The sequence below is a fragment of the Hylobates moloch genome, unplaced genomic scaffold, assembly GCF_009828535.3.
Source record: "Hylobates moloch isolate HMO894 unplaced genomic scaffold, HMol_V3 SCAFFOLD_7, whole genome shotgun sequence".
Classification (NCBI taxonomy): domain Eukaryota; kingdom Metazoa; phylum Chordata; class Mammalia; order Primates; family Hylobatidae; genus Hylobates; species Hylobates moloch.
The window spans coordinates 90036805-90055349 of record NW_026652282.1 but is presented as its reverse complement, the minus strand read 5'-3'; the positions used below and the strand labels follow the sequence as shown (position 1 = coordinate 90055349).

The window sequence follows — 18545 nt, the reverse complement described above, 5'->3', positions numbered from 1 at the left end:
TGCGGTGGGCCGAGATCGTGCCATTGCACTCCAGCCTGGGCGACAAGAGCTTAACTTCATCTCAAAAGAGTATATATATATATACTAGAGTATATATATATATATATATACACTAGAGTATATATATATATATATATACACTATATTATATATACTATACTATATATACACTATAGTATATACACTATATATACACTATATATATGCTATAATATATACTATATTATATATATATGGAGAGAGAGAGAGAGAGAGAGAGAATGTCTTGTATTTTGGTAGTGATTGTTCATTTAATGCCTACAAGGTGGCAAACATTTTGCTTATAGAAGGATTATTATCCTCCTAATGTACCACAGCAAAATATCCCCCAAATAGCCATATTTAATCTGATGCACTTGAAGTGATTTAATTTCCAGCAACTTCATATGTAACTGCTTCATTTTGACTTAGGAAATAATATAATCAAATGATCACTCACTTTTTTGGATTTGACTGCAAACTCAAAGTTCAAATATATTACTCCTTTAAAATGCATAGCATATACCTCCAGAAAATGAAACCCACATTAACATATCTTTCTAAGAGGTGACCAATACATATTTCAAGTACCTAAAATGATATGCATAAATTTTTTGCAGAAGTTTGATTAAAACTCGTTTCCCTGAATTAGAATTTAACCTAAGAATTTCTAAGAAGTCATTGAAAATATTTTGATTTAAGCAAAATCTGACCTGTTTAGTTATACCAAAATCGATTTTAAATATGTATGTGAAAATGATGTCTGGATGTTTGCAATTTGGGAAAGTAATTCATTCTTTCAACAAACATTTACTATGCATCCACTATGCGTTAGGCACCATGCTTAACACCAAAAAGCGACATTCTCTCCAAAACAAGTCCAGGAAGAACATCAAATTGCACATTGATGGAAACACTATCAGTTGTCCAGATCAACTGATGAACACTGCTAATGACAGGTGTAGATTACTAAAGTGATCCTTTCTCTGACTTCAATACATATGTAAGCACAGCAAACGACAATAGAGCATACCACAATTTGCTGTACTGACACTACTGCTTTGGGCCAACTAGATAATATGTGTATAGATATATAGTGTACACTATATACCAACAAAATCAGTTATATAGTAACTTAGGAAACACACTCAAGTATTTATTGGTCTTGTTCTAAAAGTCACAATCAAATAAAATCCCGACATCATGCTAAACAATTTTTTTAAACAATAAAAAAGTATACAAGGAATAAACCCAATTTTTAAAATGTAATATATACATCTGCAAATAAAAGAATGATAATTCAGCCAAATCTGAGTGGTAAAATTGCAGATGATTTTTATTCTATTTTAAATTTCCATATTTCCCAACCTTTCTACAATGACCATGCATTACATTTATAATCAGTGAAAATTACATGCATGTTAGGTACAGTTAAAAAAAAAAAAAACTCTTCTTACAACCGTTCCAAACCCTGTGTCTAGTATGGGCCAGGGCAAGGCCTCACACAGGGAAACAGGTATGATCTTAGAGGGCTGATGCAGAAGGCCCAGGGGTCGACCCAACTGGCTAATGACTGGAAACCCTTTAAGAAGAGACAAAACTTTCATATCTAAAGTTACATTTAAATGAATATGCCTGGGGAGAAGGGAAAATAGGAACATGTGTTTCCAGCTCTAGGGCCTAGTTAGGTCACTGGACAAATGGAGTATTGCCTTCTGGTGATGTTTAACTCCATAAAACATCTATGCTTAAACATTTAGTAATGAACATTTAAAGAACTATTTCTAAACATAAGATCATTTTGAAAAGTAACACTTTTTTCTAATTATAAAAATAGCATAATGTTCTTCATAGAAAACCCAGGAAGTATGAAAAGCTGGGAAATAAAATTAAAATCATCTATAATCCCAACACCCAGAGGCAACCACCATGAGCACTTCGGCATATAACCTTCTAGTAATTTATTCTAGGCATATGTGTGTATCCTGCTTTTTCACTTAATATTTTATCCTGGGTATTTTCTTATGTCATTAATGCGCCTAGTAAACCTCATTCTAATGACTGCCTAATATTACTAATGGCTTGAAAATCCTGTTTTTGGATAAACAATATTATTGTATTTACTATGGATCTAACTTATAAGAACAGATGCAAAATGTATCTGATATTTGAAAACTACCCAAGGGATTTTTGGAATTAATGATCTCTCCTGGATCTAACTAACATCAGTATTTTGATTCCAAAATTGATTTTCTTCTGTTCAGATCCCTAAAATCACCCATATTGTGCACCATAAATCACTCACATATTTTGCAAAATACAGTCTTAGGATTGGAAAACCACAACTCCTTAAGAAATATTAGACAGTAAAGCACTCAGTAAATTTCTGTTCTTCCCATGTGTAAGCCAGGGCAGGCCCTCCAACCCAGGCTCTGCCTGCTAGAGCAAGTCAATCACTGAGCTTTAAGGAAACACTAAAGTAAGTAAAACAGAGACAAAATTATCCCTAGCACAAAGTTTGGTTTCTGAGTAAATTCATTTTTTTCACCTTTCAAAGTAGGTAAAGTAATAAACTATATTTTTTTCTGAGAAAATTTTCATTCAGAAGCTCCATAAAACAATAATATTATGGGCTTACACCCCTAATATATCAGCATGGCATATGTTTGCTAAGCAAGAGTTCTGAAAATTATTTAACTCATCATATTAATCACAATTCATTTGAAGTACAGGAGATGAAAATTCTATGTAAAAATGTGGAATTTTTGTTTAAAAGGAAACTGTTTCCAATTATATTTGGTGGTTCGGAGATCCTTTCCTTACCTGCAAGGCAGCTTAGGATCAGAAAGACCTTCCAAAATGCGAACACCATTGTGTGGAGGTTAGTTGAGAGCAGCAGGTGCCAGTAGCTTGCCTGGACTAGGCTGAGTTTCAAATTGGCTTCTTCGATCACACCGAGGTTTGCCAGGCTTATCTGCTGGGCATCGCCAAGCAAACATGCCTCTTTGGGCTTACTTATTGCGTATAGACCTTTCTCAGAACAGATTTGTGTTTCTTTGAAACACTTTTCATGGGGCGTGTTTCCTTGATATATTTGCTACTGTGTTAATAATAAACCCACGCATTTAAATTATTCAAGCTCCTTGTACACAGATTCTCTAAGTCTCATTGTTTAAAATCAATCTTACTAAAACGTTGTACTTGGGCTGGGGGATATGGTTGAAAGAGATCCTATGCAAATAAAAGCTGACAAGGCTAATTAATTTCAAATATTTCCATGAGTCTTACAGAATTGATTCACTAACCTCCTTTTAAAAATTAAGTTAGTAAATTGGTACTATATTGTTTCCTGGGGAGATGGGGTTCACGGGAAGGGCACAGGGATTATGAAGCTAAAAAGCATTCATTTCTGTGCGAACAAACTCTGAACATGTTACTCTTTTTTGAAACACTGGCAGTTGTCACTACCCTCCACCAAAACTAGCAGTAAAATGATTTACATGCTTTTGTCTGTCGGGTTAGAAACCCTATAGCACGTATTTGCTAACATAATTTTGCAAAATCAAGTTAGTGAATACATGCTTAAAGACTTTCTTTGGAGAAGTCTGATTTTTTGGAGAATTAAGTTACTCAGTAGATGCTATAGGGTTTCCTTAGAAATGGAGGTTCACCAGGAGGGCATGGGAGGCTCCACAGGTAAGGAACTTTCATGAGAACATGAACTTCTAATAGTGTTCCTATTATGCTTAAGTTACCCAGAGAAACCTAAGGACTTTCTCTGGCTCTTCCCATGTGATCTTTCAGATGTGTTCTTTCTCCAATCTGCAGCTTCTGTCTTGGTCCAGGTACTCAGCTCCTCACTTTGGCCTATCATAGCAGCTTCCTAAGTGGTATCCCTGACTTCTTCCACCTTCATCCTGTGTGCCAGCCCCAGGCCAATGTTCCAGCCCTAATGAAATATTTCCAATAACACAATAAATGGACTCTTTCATCAAATCCAAAGTCCTTAATATGGATTCCCATTCTTCCAATATCTGATCCTCACCTCATCTGAACTTTAGCCACATTAACTCATGCCCCTGAAAAAGTATGTCAAGATTTATTGCCTCAAAGTGTTCAGTCACATGAAATGTGTGCAAATTTCAAGTGATATGTTTTATGAACTTTAATTTACAGGAAATGTTTGACCCTATCTTACTTTAGCCATTGCAATCTCCCACTGCTTCTTAGAAAGCCATTTTGCTTCCATCATGCCTGATTCCTCCTTGCAGCCTATCCTGTCCATGCTCATGTCTGATGCCAAACGTTGGCTCCGAGTGATTTCCATCACTATTTAGAATTTTCTTCCTCCTCCTCTTACTAGCCAAGTATATTCTTAGCATAGATCAGTCATACTGTTCTATGTGAGAATTTCAATGAACCGACATACCACCCTAGCATAAATCTGCATTTTACTTACAGCCAATATCCTACAGCTGACCATTGATTATTCTCCAGTAGTTTCATATTTATTAACTGGTCCACCTTAAATCTCGTCACTGTGAATCCCTCCAGGGTAGGGACCATGTCTTATACAGGCAGTTCTCAACTTTAAAATGAGTGTGTCCCAAGATGTAATGGTAAACTCATTGACTGGACGCAAGAACTCCTGCAGAAGCAATGTTATAATACAAGTCTCACTCTCAGGCATGTAGCACGTAATCTAGCACTGGCTTGAATTCTGCATACTGGGCAGTGGAGGGTGAGGAGGAACAGCAGGTGACAGAGAAAGAACATTCCTTTCATTTCCCAAGATATGAGTTGTGCACAAATCAACATTCTCCCCCAAAATAACTATTGCATGTCTCTGACATCCACCTTCTCTTCTGCCTCCCACCTTCACAGCCCCCTGGCTCCTGGGTCCCTAGTTTGCCCTAAGGGAGAGTCTCATTCCCCAGAATATCTCATGCTCCAAAATTACTTTTTCCTTTTCATCCGTATTCCTCCCAGAAACCCTCCCTTTCCCCTGTATAAGCAGACAGCAGCTCCATGTTAGGAAGGGAAAAAAAAAAAAACCGTTTCATTGAACATTCCCCAACCTGTTTGTGCTATTAAAAATACAATGCTTATTTTCCTCAAATAAGTCTCTGACCAGGAGAATTAGGCAATGCAATAAAGAGAAATAGTTTGAGGGAGAAGATTTTTGCAAAGGAGGACAACTTGTAGGGTGGGCCTCTGGAGATCCATACCACCTTTTCTCAGGCTTGGTTCTGCCTTGACTTCTAAGTCCACCAAGTCTCTAAAAGACCCACAGTTTTCACAATGTCCCCCACCCTGGAAGTAATACCAGTAGTTCCAGTGGTGAGGACGTGGGATGGGGAGCGAAATTTGTAAGTCTGGCGTTTGTAAGCCAGAGGCTTCCTGTGTTTCCTTCCATGCCCCATAAGTGATTATAGTAGTGTGACCATTGATCATTAAAACTAGGACACTTTTGAAAGTGAAAGGGGCACTATTAGCAATTACCTGGGAAAGACAGCATAAACAGTAACGGTGCCAGACAAACCTGGGTGTGTGGTCACCTACCCACATAGGATTACTAGGCACAAAGTAGGTGCTAGGTAAGAGCTTGCTAATTAATTCAGTATGTCCGAGTTGGTTGGCCCTAAGATGAGTGCAGCAGAGGGTATGATTTAAGGATATTGCCCAAACCCATCTGCACCAAAATCTCTGGTGCAAACACAAAACACTCTGGAATATTTAAGTAAAATACCTATACTGCTGCTATGTAAGACCTAACCAGGACAGGAAGAATTCTGTTATAACAAACTCTAAAAGACAATTTAAACTCTCTGCTCGGACCTGAATTTTTATGTTATTAACTGTTGCTTTAAAAAGTGGGTCATTAAGTAGGACACGAAATATTAAATATCCTTTGCAGTTTTACAGAGCTTTATAATTTTTAAACTAATTTTCCATTTTATCTTTGTAGCTTTCCAATACAACAAATAAGTCAGGTATACCTACATTTTCTATATAAGAAAACTGAGATTCAAAAGTGCCGTGCTTTTCCCAAGGTCACCAAAGCACGCATTAGAAGCTGTTCCTATCACACCACACAATGGCACAGTGTGATTGTAATGTAACAAATATGCTACTGCCCCCAGTATTCTTCCTTGGGAACTTTCAGAAATATGTGATATCTGATTTATCCCTCATTTTTAACTTAAAAATTACAAAAGTAATACATTTTGATAGTAAATGGTTTTCAAAGGACAAACAAGGATACAGAGGAAAAAAGTCCCATTCATTCACTCAACACATGTAATCCCTTTCCCAGGCTCACAAGGAACAGGAATTTAGCATTTTTCTCAGACCTTTTTCTATGCATGTACACATGCACACACACATACACACACACACACATACACACACACACACACACACACACACGAGGTTTTTTAAAACATAAAGATGATAATACTATACATTTTGTTCTATAATTTGCTTTTCTCCCTTAAAAAAAGTCTTTTTATTCTCTCTTTCTATCACTATGTCCAACTTCATCTATAGATCAACCTTGTCCATGTTAAGGCTGCATGGTATTTCACGATATGAATGTACCTCAATTTATTTAATCATTCTCTTATTGGTAAATTCTTAGATGGTTTCCAGTTTTTCAATATTATTGACAATGGTGCAATGAACATCCTTTTGTCTAGATCTGCCCACTTGTGTGATTATTATTGTAGATTAGGTCCCTAGAAATGGAATTGCTTGATCAAAGGGTATGTAGTTTACATTTTTGGTAGACTGCAAAATTGTCCACCAGAAATTCTTTACAAACCATACCTCCATTAAGAGTGTATAAGAGTGCCTGCTTCTCCACAGCCTTGTCGGCAATGAAAATTATCAGTCTTTTATTTATTTATTTATTCTGTAAACCTCCTCTGTGGTCCTCAGCCTTTTAGTTTTACTAGTATCATGGGTGAAAATTGGTATTGTGTTGTTGCTTTAATTTGTATTTCTGTAATGTGGTTGGGCCTCTTTGTAGAGGTTTACTGGCCTAACTGGTATTCCTTTCCCTGTGAATTGCTTGTTTACAACCTTGGCCCATTTTTCCATTGGGTTATCTGTCTTCTGATATTATAGAAGTACTCTTTATACATTATGAATCTTACCCTGGGTTTGGTATCTATGTTATAAATATTTTCTTCTGGTCTATCACTTTCCTTTTTAATTTTATGTTTTTCACCATAAAGAAATTTTCATTATGTTTTAATCTATCAATTTTTTTCTTTGCAGCTTCTGAGTTTCATGCCTTCCTTAGGTAAGCCTTCCCCAATCCAAGACTACAGAAATATTATTCTATATTATTATTATATAATTATGATATTATATATTCTGTTAATGCTTCTATAATTTTATCTCTTGCAATCTCAGTTACAGCAATTCTGCTCTTCTAGTTGCTCAGGACAAAACCTTGGTATCATCCTTGAGTCTTCTCCTTTTCTCATATAACACATCTAATTCGTCAGCAAATTCTTTGGGCTCTGTGTTTCAAGCCTATCTAGACTCTAAGCACTTCCCCCGTCTTCACTGCCCGCCTCTTCATCTGAGCCACCAGTGCCCATTACCTGGATCATGGCTATAGCCTCCTAACTGGTCTTCCTGCTTCCACCTTTGTCCTTCTCACAGTCTATTCTTATCACAGCAGGCAAAAGGATCCTTTTAATATGTAAGTCAGATCATGTCTCACCTTTGCTCAGATTCTCCACCCGTTTCCAATTTGGTAGAAACCAAAGCATTTAAAATAGCTAGAGGCTGGGTGTGGTAGCTCACGTCTGTAATCCCAGCACTTTGAGAGGCTGAGACGAGTGGATAATTTGAGGCCAGGAGTTCAAGAACAGCCTGGCCAACGTGATGAAACCCCTTCTCTACAAAAAATACAAAAACAAAAAAAAATTAGCTGGGCGTGTGGTGGCGTACACCTGTAATCTCAGCTACTCAGGAGGCTGAGACAGGAGAATCACCTGAACCCGGGAATTGGAGGTTGCAGTGAGCCCAGATCAGGCCACTGCACTCCAGCCTGGGCAACTGGGGAGCGAGACTCCATCTCAAAAAGAAAAACAAATGAACAAACAAAAAATTACCTAGAAATGTATAGCCCCTGTGTGAAGTACCTTAGTTAACACATTCTAGGTGGTTGATGGGGGGCAGTTATAAGCCCCTAAATTTGCTAAAGTCAAATCCAGTGCCCTTTGTATTTCTCTTACAGTTGTGCTGTCCAATGTGGCAGCCACAAGCCTCAAGTGGCTTTTGAACGCTTGAAATGTGCTATAAGTGTAGCAAGCACATTAGATTTCAAAGACTTAACATGGAAAAATATCATTAATTCTTATGCTGATTATAGAAATAATAATATTTGGGATATATTGGATTAAGTAAAACATATTATTAAAATTTAAAAAAATAAAATAGCTTAGAAGACTCTAAAATGATCTGTCTTACCCACACCACCACCTCTCTGACCTCATCTCTTAGCATACTTCCCCCCCTCACTCTGCTCTAGCCATAGTGCTCTCCTTGTTGAATCCTCAACTAGCCTGGCACATGCCCACTTTTAAAAATGCATTTAAGCTGCATAGTATTCCATGATGTATATGTGCCACATTTTCTTTATCTAGCCTATCACTGATGGACATTTGGGTTGGTTCCAAGTCTTTGTTGTTGTAAATAGTGCTGCAATAAACATATGTGTACATGTGTCTTTATAGTAGAATGATTTATAATCCTTTGGGTAAATACCCAGTATTGGGATTGCTGAGTCAAATGGTATTTCTGGTTCCAGATCCTTGAGGAAGTGCCACACTGTCTTCCACAACAAGATCACGTCCTTTGCAGGGACATGGATGAAGCTGGAAGCGATCATTCTCAGCAAACTAACACAGGAACAGAAAACCAAACACCGCATGTTCTCATTCATAAGTGGGAGTTGAACAACGAGAACACATGGACACAGGGAGGGGAACAACACACACCAGGGCCTGTCGCTGGGTTGGGGGTCAAGGGGAAGGAGAGCATTAGGAAAAACAGCTAATGCACGCGGGGCTTAAAACCTAGATGCCTGGTTGATAGGTGCCGCAAACCACCATGGCACATGTAAACATATGTAACAAACCTGCACATTCTGCATATGTATCATGGAACTTAAAGTAAAATTTAAAAAAGAAAGATGAAAAAAGGCATTTATACTAGCAGTTGACTCTGCCTGTGTGACACTTTCCCCCCGGGTATCAGCAGAAATGACTCCCTCATCTTCTCCAGATCTTTGCCCACTTATCAGTTTTCAGCAAGGTTACACAATTTTAAATTTTAACTGTCCCCACTCCAGCCCTCCCAATCCACCTGCTTTTTCCTTTTTTCATGGCACTCATTACTTTCTCACATAATACACAATTTACTTATTATTTGCTTCACCACCCAGCTAGAATGTAAGTTTCAAGAGAGTAGGAATTTCAGTCTGTTTTGTTCACTATTTACCCCAAGGGCATAGAACTGTGCTTTACACACAGTAGGCACTGAATAACTATTTGTTAAATTGGTGAATTTATGAATTTGGATTTAATCCATTTGGAATATTTTTTGTGTATTGTGTGGGATACGGTGAAATGTTTTTTAAATGTCCTAAAGTCTGAAATAGTGGCAAATCATTACCCTTTGGTGAAGATTTGCTCTTTGGAAACAGCTAGGTCACTTGAGGCAAATTCTAATTAATAAGGTGGTAATCAAGTGCAGTAATGCTGCTTCGTAGTCAAGAAATGAGGTGTAATCATAAAGTAAAGAGGCTACTGTCTTTGCGGGGCTTGGGAGCTGACTTAGAAGGCAGTCTGGGGTTTCCAAAAGGCAGTCCAATGTAATTCTTATGGCACCAGCATGAGAGAGAAACAGAAACAGGGTAGATGGGGAAAATCTGAGGCTAAAGCTTTTTCATATATATTTTTTGATCATCAAAGTAAGCATCAAAGGAAAATCAGAATTTATTGATTGAACTTTCTTTTACATATTTTGTGGTTTTGTATAATTTTTTAAAAATCTGAATTACATATGGAAAGGTGAAATCTAGTCAGTGCTTAGAGTCTAAAGATTTTAATTCATTTATATTGGAATGGTTCTAAAGAAGGTGTTTCAAAAACCCCTTGGGCAATAACAGCACCACTGAGGCTTCATTACTTTTTCCAACTGCCTGCCACGCATCTCCTCTTAAAGATCCCCCTGGCACTTCAAATTCCACCTCATACATCTCTCTGTCTCTCTAAACCTGCAAACCTGTGCAACTTTCCAACCACTGTTGCTGGTGCCCTCATTATAGTAACTCTTCACTGCAGTATTCTTTGACTCCTAGTTTTATTCACCCACCATTCTACCAGTATCCATTCCTACTGACGATAGATCTGAAACTTCTCTTCAGTCCATCGTCTCCTTTCCATGTCATCTGCCACACTGTATATTTCAGCCCCTGTTATCTCTCATTTAGACAGTTGCAGTAGCCTCCTGGCCCGTCTCCTGGCCTCCAAACTTCCTCCCTTTCATTCATCCTTTATAATCCTACCAGATTATAAGTTTTCCTGAAGTCCAATCATATCATCCTTATACTAAAAAATCTTCCATGACTCCCCATCATCCTTTTCCTTAGACATAAACATTTTAATCTAACATTTAACTGGTACCCAACCTGCCTTTCCTGTCTATCTTCTGCTATTTGTAACAAAAAAAGTCACAGCTGGCAGAAGTCTTACAAGTCGTCTCCAGACAAAACTGAATACACTCTGTTACCTGAATGTATCCTCACTTTTCCACCCTTGTGCCTTCATATAGGCGATTCCATTCCTTTCTCCTAGGTTACTCACCCCAAGTCTAATTGTCAAAAATTCTACTAATCCCATGAGCCTCACCACAATTGTTCACTCTTCTATGGATTGTCTACTGACTCCTACAGGATGTGAACTCACATTTACAGCATAATTTAATACCTCTCACATAGCACTTAGAGTAAGCTGGGCACAGTGGCATGTGCCTGTAGTCCCAGCTACTTGGGAGACTAGGGCAGAAGGATCACTTAAGCCCAGGTTTGAGGTTACCATGTGCAACACAGTGAAATCCCCATCTCTAAAAAATCAGGTGAAGTGTATGTACAGGCTGTTCATGTACTGGCCCTCTTCGTGGCTCTAAGACTGAAAGCTTCTAATGAGGATAGGGACTGGGTTTTAGTGATTTTTACCTGCACATATGCGCATGTGCTTATTTCGGGCCAGGTATTGTGCTAAGTGTTTTATATGCATTATCTCGTTTAATCATCTCAACAGCCTTATGAAGTAGGTAGTTTCAACTCCATTTTTTAGGTGAGACAGTTGAAGCACAGAGAAATTAAACAATTTGCAGAAATCTCATAGATAACAACAGGTAGACCCAGGACTCATATTCTCATCCCTCTCAACTCACCTCAGATATTCCCACTATGTAGCCCATGTCCTATTTCACACATGCAGTTAGGCAGTGTTCTCTTCAGTGGATGATACCTATTGGCTCCCCCTCCCTGTTCTTTATTGCATATGTCTATAGTGAGCAGCTATTTTTATCTTGTTTTACCAGTTCCCAGTTGTGAAATGGCTGCTGGTCATCCTCCTCACAAGTATGGCTGTTGTTGATCAAGACTTCAGTTCCCAGTAGCCACCTTATTGCTACAACCGAGGCTTAGAAAGAAATTTTCAGAAGATCACATAAACACCAGGGCCAGGACCCCAGCCCAAGTCAGTAGGCTCCAGAGGCTGTGCTCTTAACTTATGGTTAACTTGCTGTGGCTTTAAGGACCTGGCATGGTATTGGCACATAAAAAGTATTCAAGAGATGTTTGGTGAATTCACTTTTTCAAGTTCATGATCTCTCAAAGTGACTATTTTGAAGGGTGACCCTCATTTGGATGTTCATAATCTGGTATATTTGTTGAAAAACAAACCCCAAATTGTATCATCATCACCATCAATGACAGCAAACTTTCTTATTCCATATTAAGACTGAATTGCTTTAGAAACAATAAAAGAAGAGGAAGCAGCACATAATTCTACGATTCTCTAAACCAAGAGTTGGGAGTCCCAGGCTAGGGACTCTCACAGTAAGAGAAACCCAAGTGAGCTCTGTGATGTTGTTATGCAGTGAAAGTCCCTCTTCTCCCTGCCATCCCCATGCATAAGGACAGGAATTTTTCTCAGTGATGAACCTAGTGTGACCACACGTCCCTAAATGTGCCCTCTGGACATCTGACTGGGAGTCCTCCAGAGGCCTTCAGAAAAGCGCCAGAAGTGGATCTCAGTAAGGCTGTGAAGCAGGGGAATTTCAAGGGTGTATTGAAGGAGGGCCATGGAGGTTCCCGTCATTTTGAATTTGGAATATCTTTGTTTCCTGTTTTAGAGGGAAGAACCATGCAGAAAGTTCTCCTTTGGCAAGTCATGTTTTAACAATAAGTATGAGTCAGCTTGTGCTGAGTAGCCTGGGATTGCTTACCTAGTGATAGTAGGGAGGCTGGAGTGGGTTAGTACCAGGAACTCTATGTTAACTGATAGTGTGACTCAACCTATTATGTACATTGAACTGTTTGGGGAAGCCTACTCCTAGGCAATTTGTGTTGACGCACTGTACAAACACATGTCATAGATTGCCTGGAAAAAATCACAGGCATGTGCAGTTGCACCTCCCCCAACCCCTATTCAACACAAAGAGGTCCTAGACCCTCCAATTCTTTCAATTCTGGAGAGGTTAAGCTTGACCAGAGCCACAAAAAAGTCATATTCTATTTCTATAATTGCAGTGCCTTGTATTTTTTAACTGGTCCTATCCAACACTTCCTAAAAATGCCATACCTGAGTGAAATTAACCCTAAAAAACAGACATCCTTTTGGAGCCAAGAAATTGAAGCATTTCACAGATACCAGAACTGATTAATGGTACCTGTGACACAGTGATAAGAGCTACGAAATGCTGATGACATACTAGATGACAGTAAGGCCCTGGCTGTCTATATGTTTCACAGTAATCATATAAAGGAAGTATTAGTTATACTCCTCATTTTACAGATGAGGAAAATGAAGTTCAGAGAGGTAAATGACTTGCCATTGGTCACACAGCTTGTAAGTAGAAAACCAAGACTTGAGCCCAGGTGGGACGGCTCCAAAGCCCATACCCTTACCCATTATGTGATATGGCCTCCCGGCACTGGGCAAGGGACAATAGAATACATAGTCAACCCAGTTCCTGCTCACCAGGGTCACACTCTTGCTGGGAAGATAAGACAAATACACACGAAATAGAGATTAATACTAAGAAGTATTATGATTATGAATAGCTGCATTATGCAACACAGAAAACAAATAAATACAAGTACAGGAAAGAGACTGTGGGTCATTGCATGGGATGTCTGTGAGCCCTCAAATACTCATTGCTCATTGGGGTCCACCTGGCAGGGGAGAGGAATTCTGGGAGGATTTGATCATGAATTTTGAAAGTGAGAATCTAGAATGGACAATAAAAGAAAGAAAAAGAAAAAGAAAGAGACAAGTAGCATTTCAGAGACCAAGAATGGCAGAAAGGCAGGTGGCAAGATTGGTTGTACATAAGGGCTGGAAAATATCAGTATTGGAAATATCTTTAAAAAAAAAAAGAAAAAAAAAAAAGAATTGTTACTGTAATCCCAGCACTTTGGGGGGCTGAGGCAGGCACACCACTTGAGATCAGAAGTTGAGACCAGCCTGTCCAACATGATGAAACTCCGGCTCTACTAAAAATACAAAAAAATTAGCTGGGTTTGGCGGCACAAGCCTGTAATCCCAGTTACTCGGGAGGCTGAGGCAGGAGAATCGCTTGAACCCAGGAAGTGGAGGTTTCAGTGAGCCGAGATCGCACCACTGCACTCCAGCCTGAGCAACAGAGCAAGACTCCATCTAAAATAATAATAATAATAATAATAATTGTTAAGACAGGAGTTAGGCACGAAGGAGTGTACAAAGTAGACACAAAAGCAGGAGAAAATGACAAAGGTGGCAAATTCTATTTCATTGGGTTTAAATCATAAGAAGCAAACAAAAGGTCTGGGTGTGTGTGTGTTTTATTGTTGGTCATTCGTCTGTTTGGTTTTAGTCCTGCACAGTGTTTTGCATATGCTTTGTTTCCGCTGTCTTTGGTTTTAACGAGAGGCAGCATAGCCTAGTGACAAAGAATATGGACTCTAGAATCAGGCAGCTTGGCTTTAAACTCAGGCTCTGCCACTTATTGGCTGGGGGACCTTAGGCAAATTATTTAATTTCTTTGTGCTTCGTTTTCCTCATCCACAAAATAAGGTATAATAAAACTTACCTATACAATTGTTATAAAAACCATATAAGTTACTATTTGTGAAGTGCTTAAAACAGTGCCTGCAGACAGTAAGTGCTCTCGATATGCTTGTGGTATAAATGCAAAAGCAATTCATTCCCAACACTGAAATGTGGGAAATTTCTAAAATCATTGTGTAAAGATCTTTCTACAAAAAACAAACAAACAAACAAACAAACAAAAACACCTGGTAGATGTGGCCGTCCAGGCAGATGGCACCATGGCAACAATTGACGATATCAGAGTAGTGGCTGCTGCCAGCTCCCACAATCCCCTTCACTCCCTGCTGCTTATACCTGGCCCACTTCGTGTGATCTTGTGACTCCTAGTTTAAAGTGAAAGGAACATCTTGATTCCTAATATGCCTTTATATTTTCAAAGAGAGCTCATAAAGGAAGCAATTTGGGTCTGGAACCCAGACCTGGCTGAGTTCACAGGATGCTCTAATCCTTAGAATTCAAGAGAAAATATCCATTCTCCTCTCCCAGCCAGGGTCCCCCTGACCTGAGATGCTGGGTCACCGGGCTATACAAGCACCCCCAACCCCAAAACCTCCTCCACTGCCTCAAGTCTTCCTGCCCAGTTCAGCCCTTCTGATAGGAAGGAGGACTTAGGACTCCCACAATCCTTTGCAGCAGCAACTCTGGGGGAAGGCCAGAGCTGAGATTAGCAAAGCAAGAATGTGCAGCCTTCCTCCGAGTTGCCAGACAAATAAATTGTGTCTTCCTTTTTCTGCTTGTTTAGTGGATTCAACTGTGCCTCAAGATCTAAAAAATCCACAGCTGAGGAGTTATTTACACAGCAACTAGCCCTAAGCCAAATTGTGAGATTAACTAAGTATTTCTTCAGAGCGATCATCTGTTAAGGCTTTTTTTCAGGCAGTGAGCTTTCTAATTTCCCCTGGCTCTTCGTGGTCTGGAGCTGCTCGGGAACACTCAGTAGTGAGCCCCACATCAGTCTCCCCCAGTGGTTTTCTAACAGTCTCAGCTCGTATCACTCCCACTCTGGAGAGATGCCTTTCCTTTCTGCTCTCCAAGAGGATGACTGAGCCCCGTCTGGGCAGGGCACACATTCAGGCCTGCTGGCTCCTTTACCCCTGGAGACGGTCTCCCACCTTTGTGGGGAATGACTAATGGCAGAAATGTCAGGACACCCAGGAGAAAAGTGTGGAGGGAGACGTTCAGGAGAAGAGACATTTGGGCTTCAGTCAAACCCCACTACCTGCACTGCTTTTGAATAAGCAGCCCAGCTGTGCTTACACCTGGGTGCAGCAGCATGAGGAGGGTCACAAAAGACCCACTGCCAGGAATAGAACTCAGGTGGTCCACCGTGCAGAAAGCATTAAGACACAGAGGTGACCTAACAGCGCTAGAACAAGTTCAAATCCTTCATTTCACAGAGCCCCAAACCTGCCCTGGATCTCACCCCTCGTTGCAGCGACAGAGCAGAGAGTAGAACATGGGTCTCCTGACTCTTTTGGTGTGACTTCCTGGGAGAGGGAGAGGTGCAAAGGAGGGAAACTTGAGAATGGTTACACACAGCAGCGTATCTGATGAATAACAGCCCTAGAGCCCTTTCCAACTGGGTGGAGGTGCACAGCCTGGTCCCAGCCCCAACCAGCAGGAAACAACTTTGGCCAATTTCCACCAGTTCATGACCCTCCCAAGGCAAACAGTGCCTGGTCTCCTGTAGGACCTGCATCTGAGAACCTTTTGGGAAGGGCTCTGGGTAAGCAGAGAACTAAGGAAAGCATCTATCTGTAGGGAAAGCTGTTTTGTCCTACATATAGCTCCCTGGAACTGCCACCACTCACCCCAGCAATATTGAAATTTCTTACCACATTATTCAGTGAGGGTATGTGTTCAATGGTTGGTTGGATAAGTTGATGGCTTATGGTCTAGACCTCCATTGCCTCTATGACCTTATCTCCCACCACTCTTTGCTCAGCCTTCTGCAGCCACTCTGGCCTCCTTTCTATTCCTCAAACATGCTAAAAATGCTCCCACTTCAGGGCCTTTGCATTTGCTGTTCCTTCCATTTGGTATGCTCTTCTCCAGTTGTCTGCAGGGTTTTGCTCCCTCTCTTCCCTCAAATATTTATTCAAGTATCACCTTCTCAGAGATCCCTTTCCCAGTTGCCCTATGCACCTGTCACCCTCAAACCCCTTGCCCTACTTTTATTTTCTCCAAAGAGCATTTATCATCATGTTACATTACAGTACATATTGTGTTTAGTGTCTTTCTGCACTAAAATACGAGCTCTGTGAGGACAGGGACTTTGTCTGGTATGTTCATTCCTGCATCCTAATCACCTAGAACAGGGCCTGGCACATAATAGGTGTTCAATAAATATTTACTGAATAAATGGATGGGTGGATAGAGAAGCGGTGCATGTTTACATAAATGAAAGTGGCTTTGTAAACATATATTCATTCCATTTATTCATTTTCCAAAGAAATACTTCTTGCATTCTCTTATTTCTCAGGCTTCCCACCCAGTCTAGTGGAAAACAAAGATGAGTTGACATGAAATGACAATACAGCAGAGTAAGTACTATCCAGGGTTTGTGGAAGCACAAGAAGAAATTGGTGAAGGCTTGTCAAAGCAGATGGCCCTTGAATAACAGAAGATGTTAGTCAGGAAAAGAAAATTGAAGTGGGGATGTGGAGAAGGACACTTCAAGCAGAGGGAACAACATGTGGAAGAAAAAGGCTCCTCTGGGCAACAGCTTTACCATATGGGGCCAGAGAATGGCAGGGAAGGAAAGATGTTGGTAGAAGCAAGGCTGGAAACGAAGCAGAGGCCCTAGTTTGAGAGCCTTGCCTGCTGTTATAAGTATCCAGTTAAGCCTTTAAGTCAGTATGGCAAACTTGCCAAATGCAGAGATCCAATTGTACAGTGTGGTGACTATACTTAGTGATGACATACTTTAAAAGATCATGTTGTACATGATAAATATGCACAATGATATCTGTCAATTTAAACAACAAAAACACTATAAACATTTAGTATATAGATGTGTATAGTTTGACCTATAAAATTATTTCTTTAAGTTTGGTGGCCAATATTTTAAACATTAAAATATTTCACATAAAAATCCAAAATTCTTGCTTTTCTTGAAATACCAGAATATCACACCCCACCAGGCCCACATGGCTATGATTGCCAACATCTGAGCAGGAGTTATCTCCACTAAACAGAGCTCTGGCTCTCCAGTTTGTCAAAGCCCCAAATTAGCCTTTTTCAGTGATTATGTTATGGCTGATCCTCAAGCTCTGGTATGGCCAGGAAGTGGCAAGGCTTGGGATTTGAGCCTTTCTCCATAAAGCCCATACTCTTACCCAGTACATGATTAATGATTGGCACACACAAAAAAAGACACTCCATAATACTGTATTTGAAGAAGGATCACACTCATTCCATTGTCTCCTACTGAAAGGTCTTTGCCTCTGTTTCTATCCTGACAAATCCTGCCCTATCTCTCAAGGCCCAGCTCAGATACAGCCTCCTTCATGAGGCCTTCCCTAATTTCATGCTCCCCACCCCAACAGATGTGATTAAGGGATGGAGGACTTGAAGGCAACAAAACTGGGATGTGGAGGAGTATTTGGAGGGCAGATCACTGGGATCATTAGAGCTGGGCTGTAGGTAGAAGAAAATATCTAAGGTTTGAACTTTGGAATTTGTGCATCTGAGTGGGGAGTGCATAAATGGTGGAAGCTGAGAGGCAACTGTAAAAGAATTAAAACAGACTACAGTTTTTCCTTGCTTGAAACTTTGTCTCCTTTTATTTTATCCTCTTGTTTGCCTTTTTTTCCTTCCTATGTCTCCACTTCCTGTACCTTAATTGGCATTAGACAACTCACCAGCTTACAAAGATCACATTTGAAAGAACTGTCCTGACAGTAGCTAAAAATGAGATTGCACCAATGATCCTGAGAAACCAGAACGATTTCCAACCATTCCAACTGGACGTTTTGCAGCGGTTACAGATAAAGAAAACTGCAAGCTGGGACAAGACCACAGTCACAGAAGAGATGAGGAGTCTCCTCTGCTTGTCCTATAAAAACCCGATCCCACTTTGGCTCAAGGATTTACTTAACATTGAGTTGCATGTTCCCTGATGCA

At 40.0% G+C, this 18545-nt stretch overlaps 1 protein-coding gene across 1 annotated transcript in view; it reads right to left on the bottom strand.

The window, feature by feature from the left end:
- VSIG1 (V-set and immunoglobulin domain containing 1) overlaps positions 1–2992 on the bottom strand; it is a 34209-nt gene extending 31217 nt beyond the window's left edge. Inside the window, exon 1 of the mRNA XM_032757437.2 lies at positions 2842–2992. Within this exon, the coding sequence (XP_032613328.1) occupies positions 2842–2890 (49 nt within the window). The 5' untranslated portion in view covers positions 2891–2992. The remainder of the gene's footprint in view (positions 1–2841) is intronic.
- Between the last annotated feature and the right edge of the window lie 15553 nt (positions 2993–18545).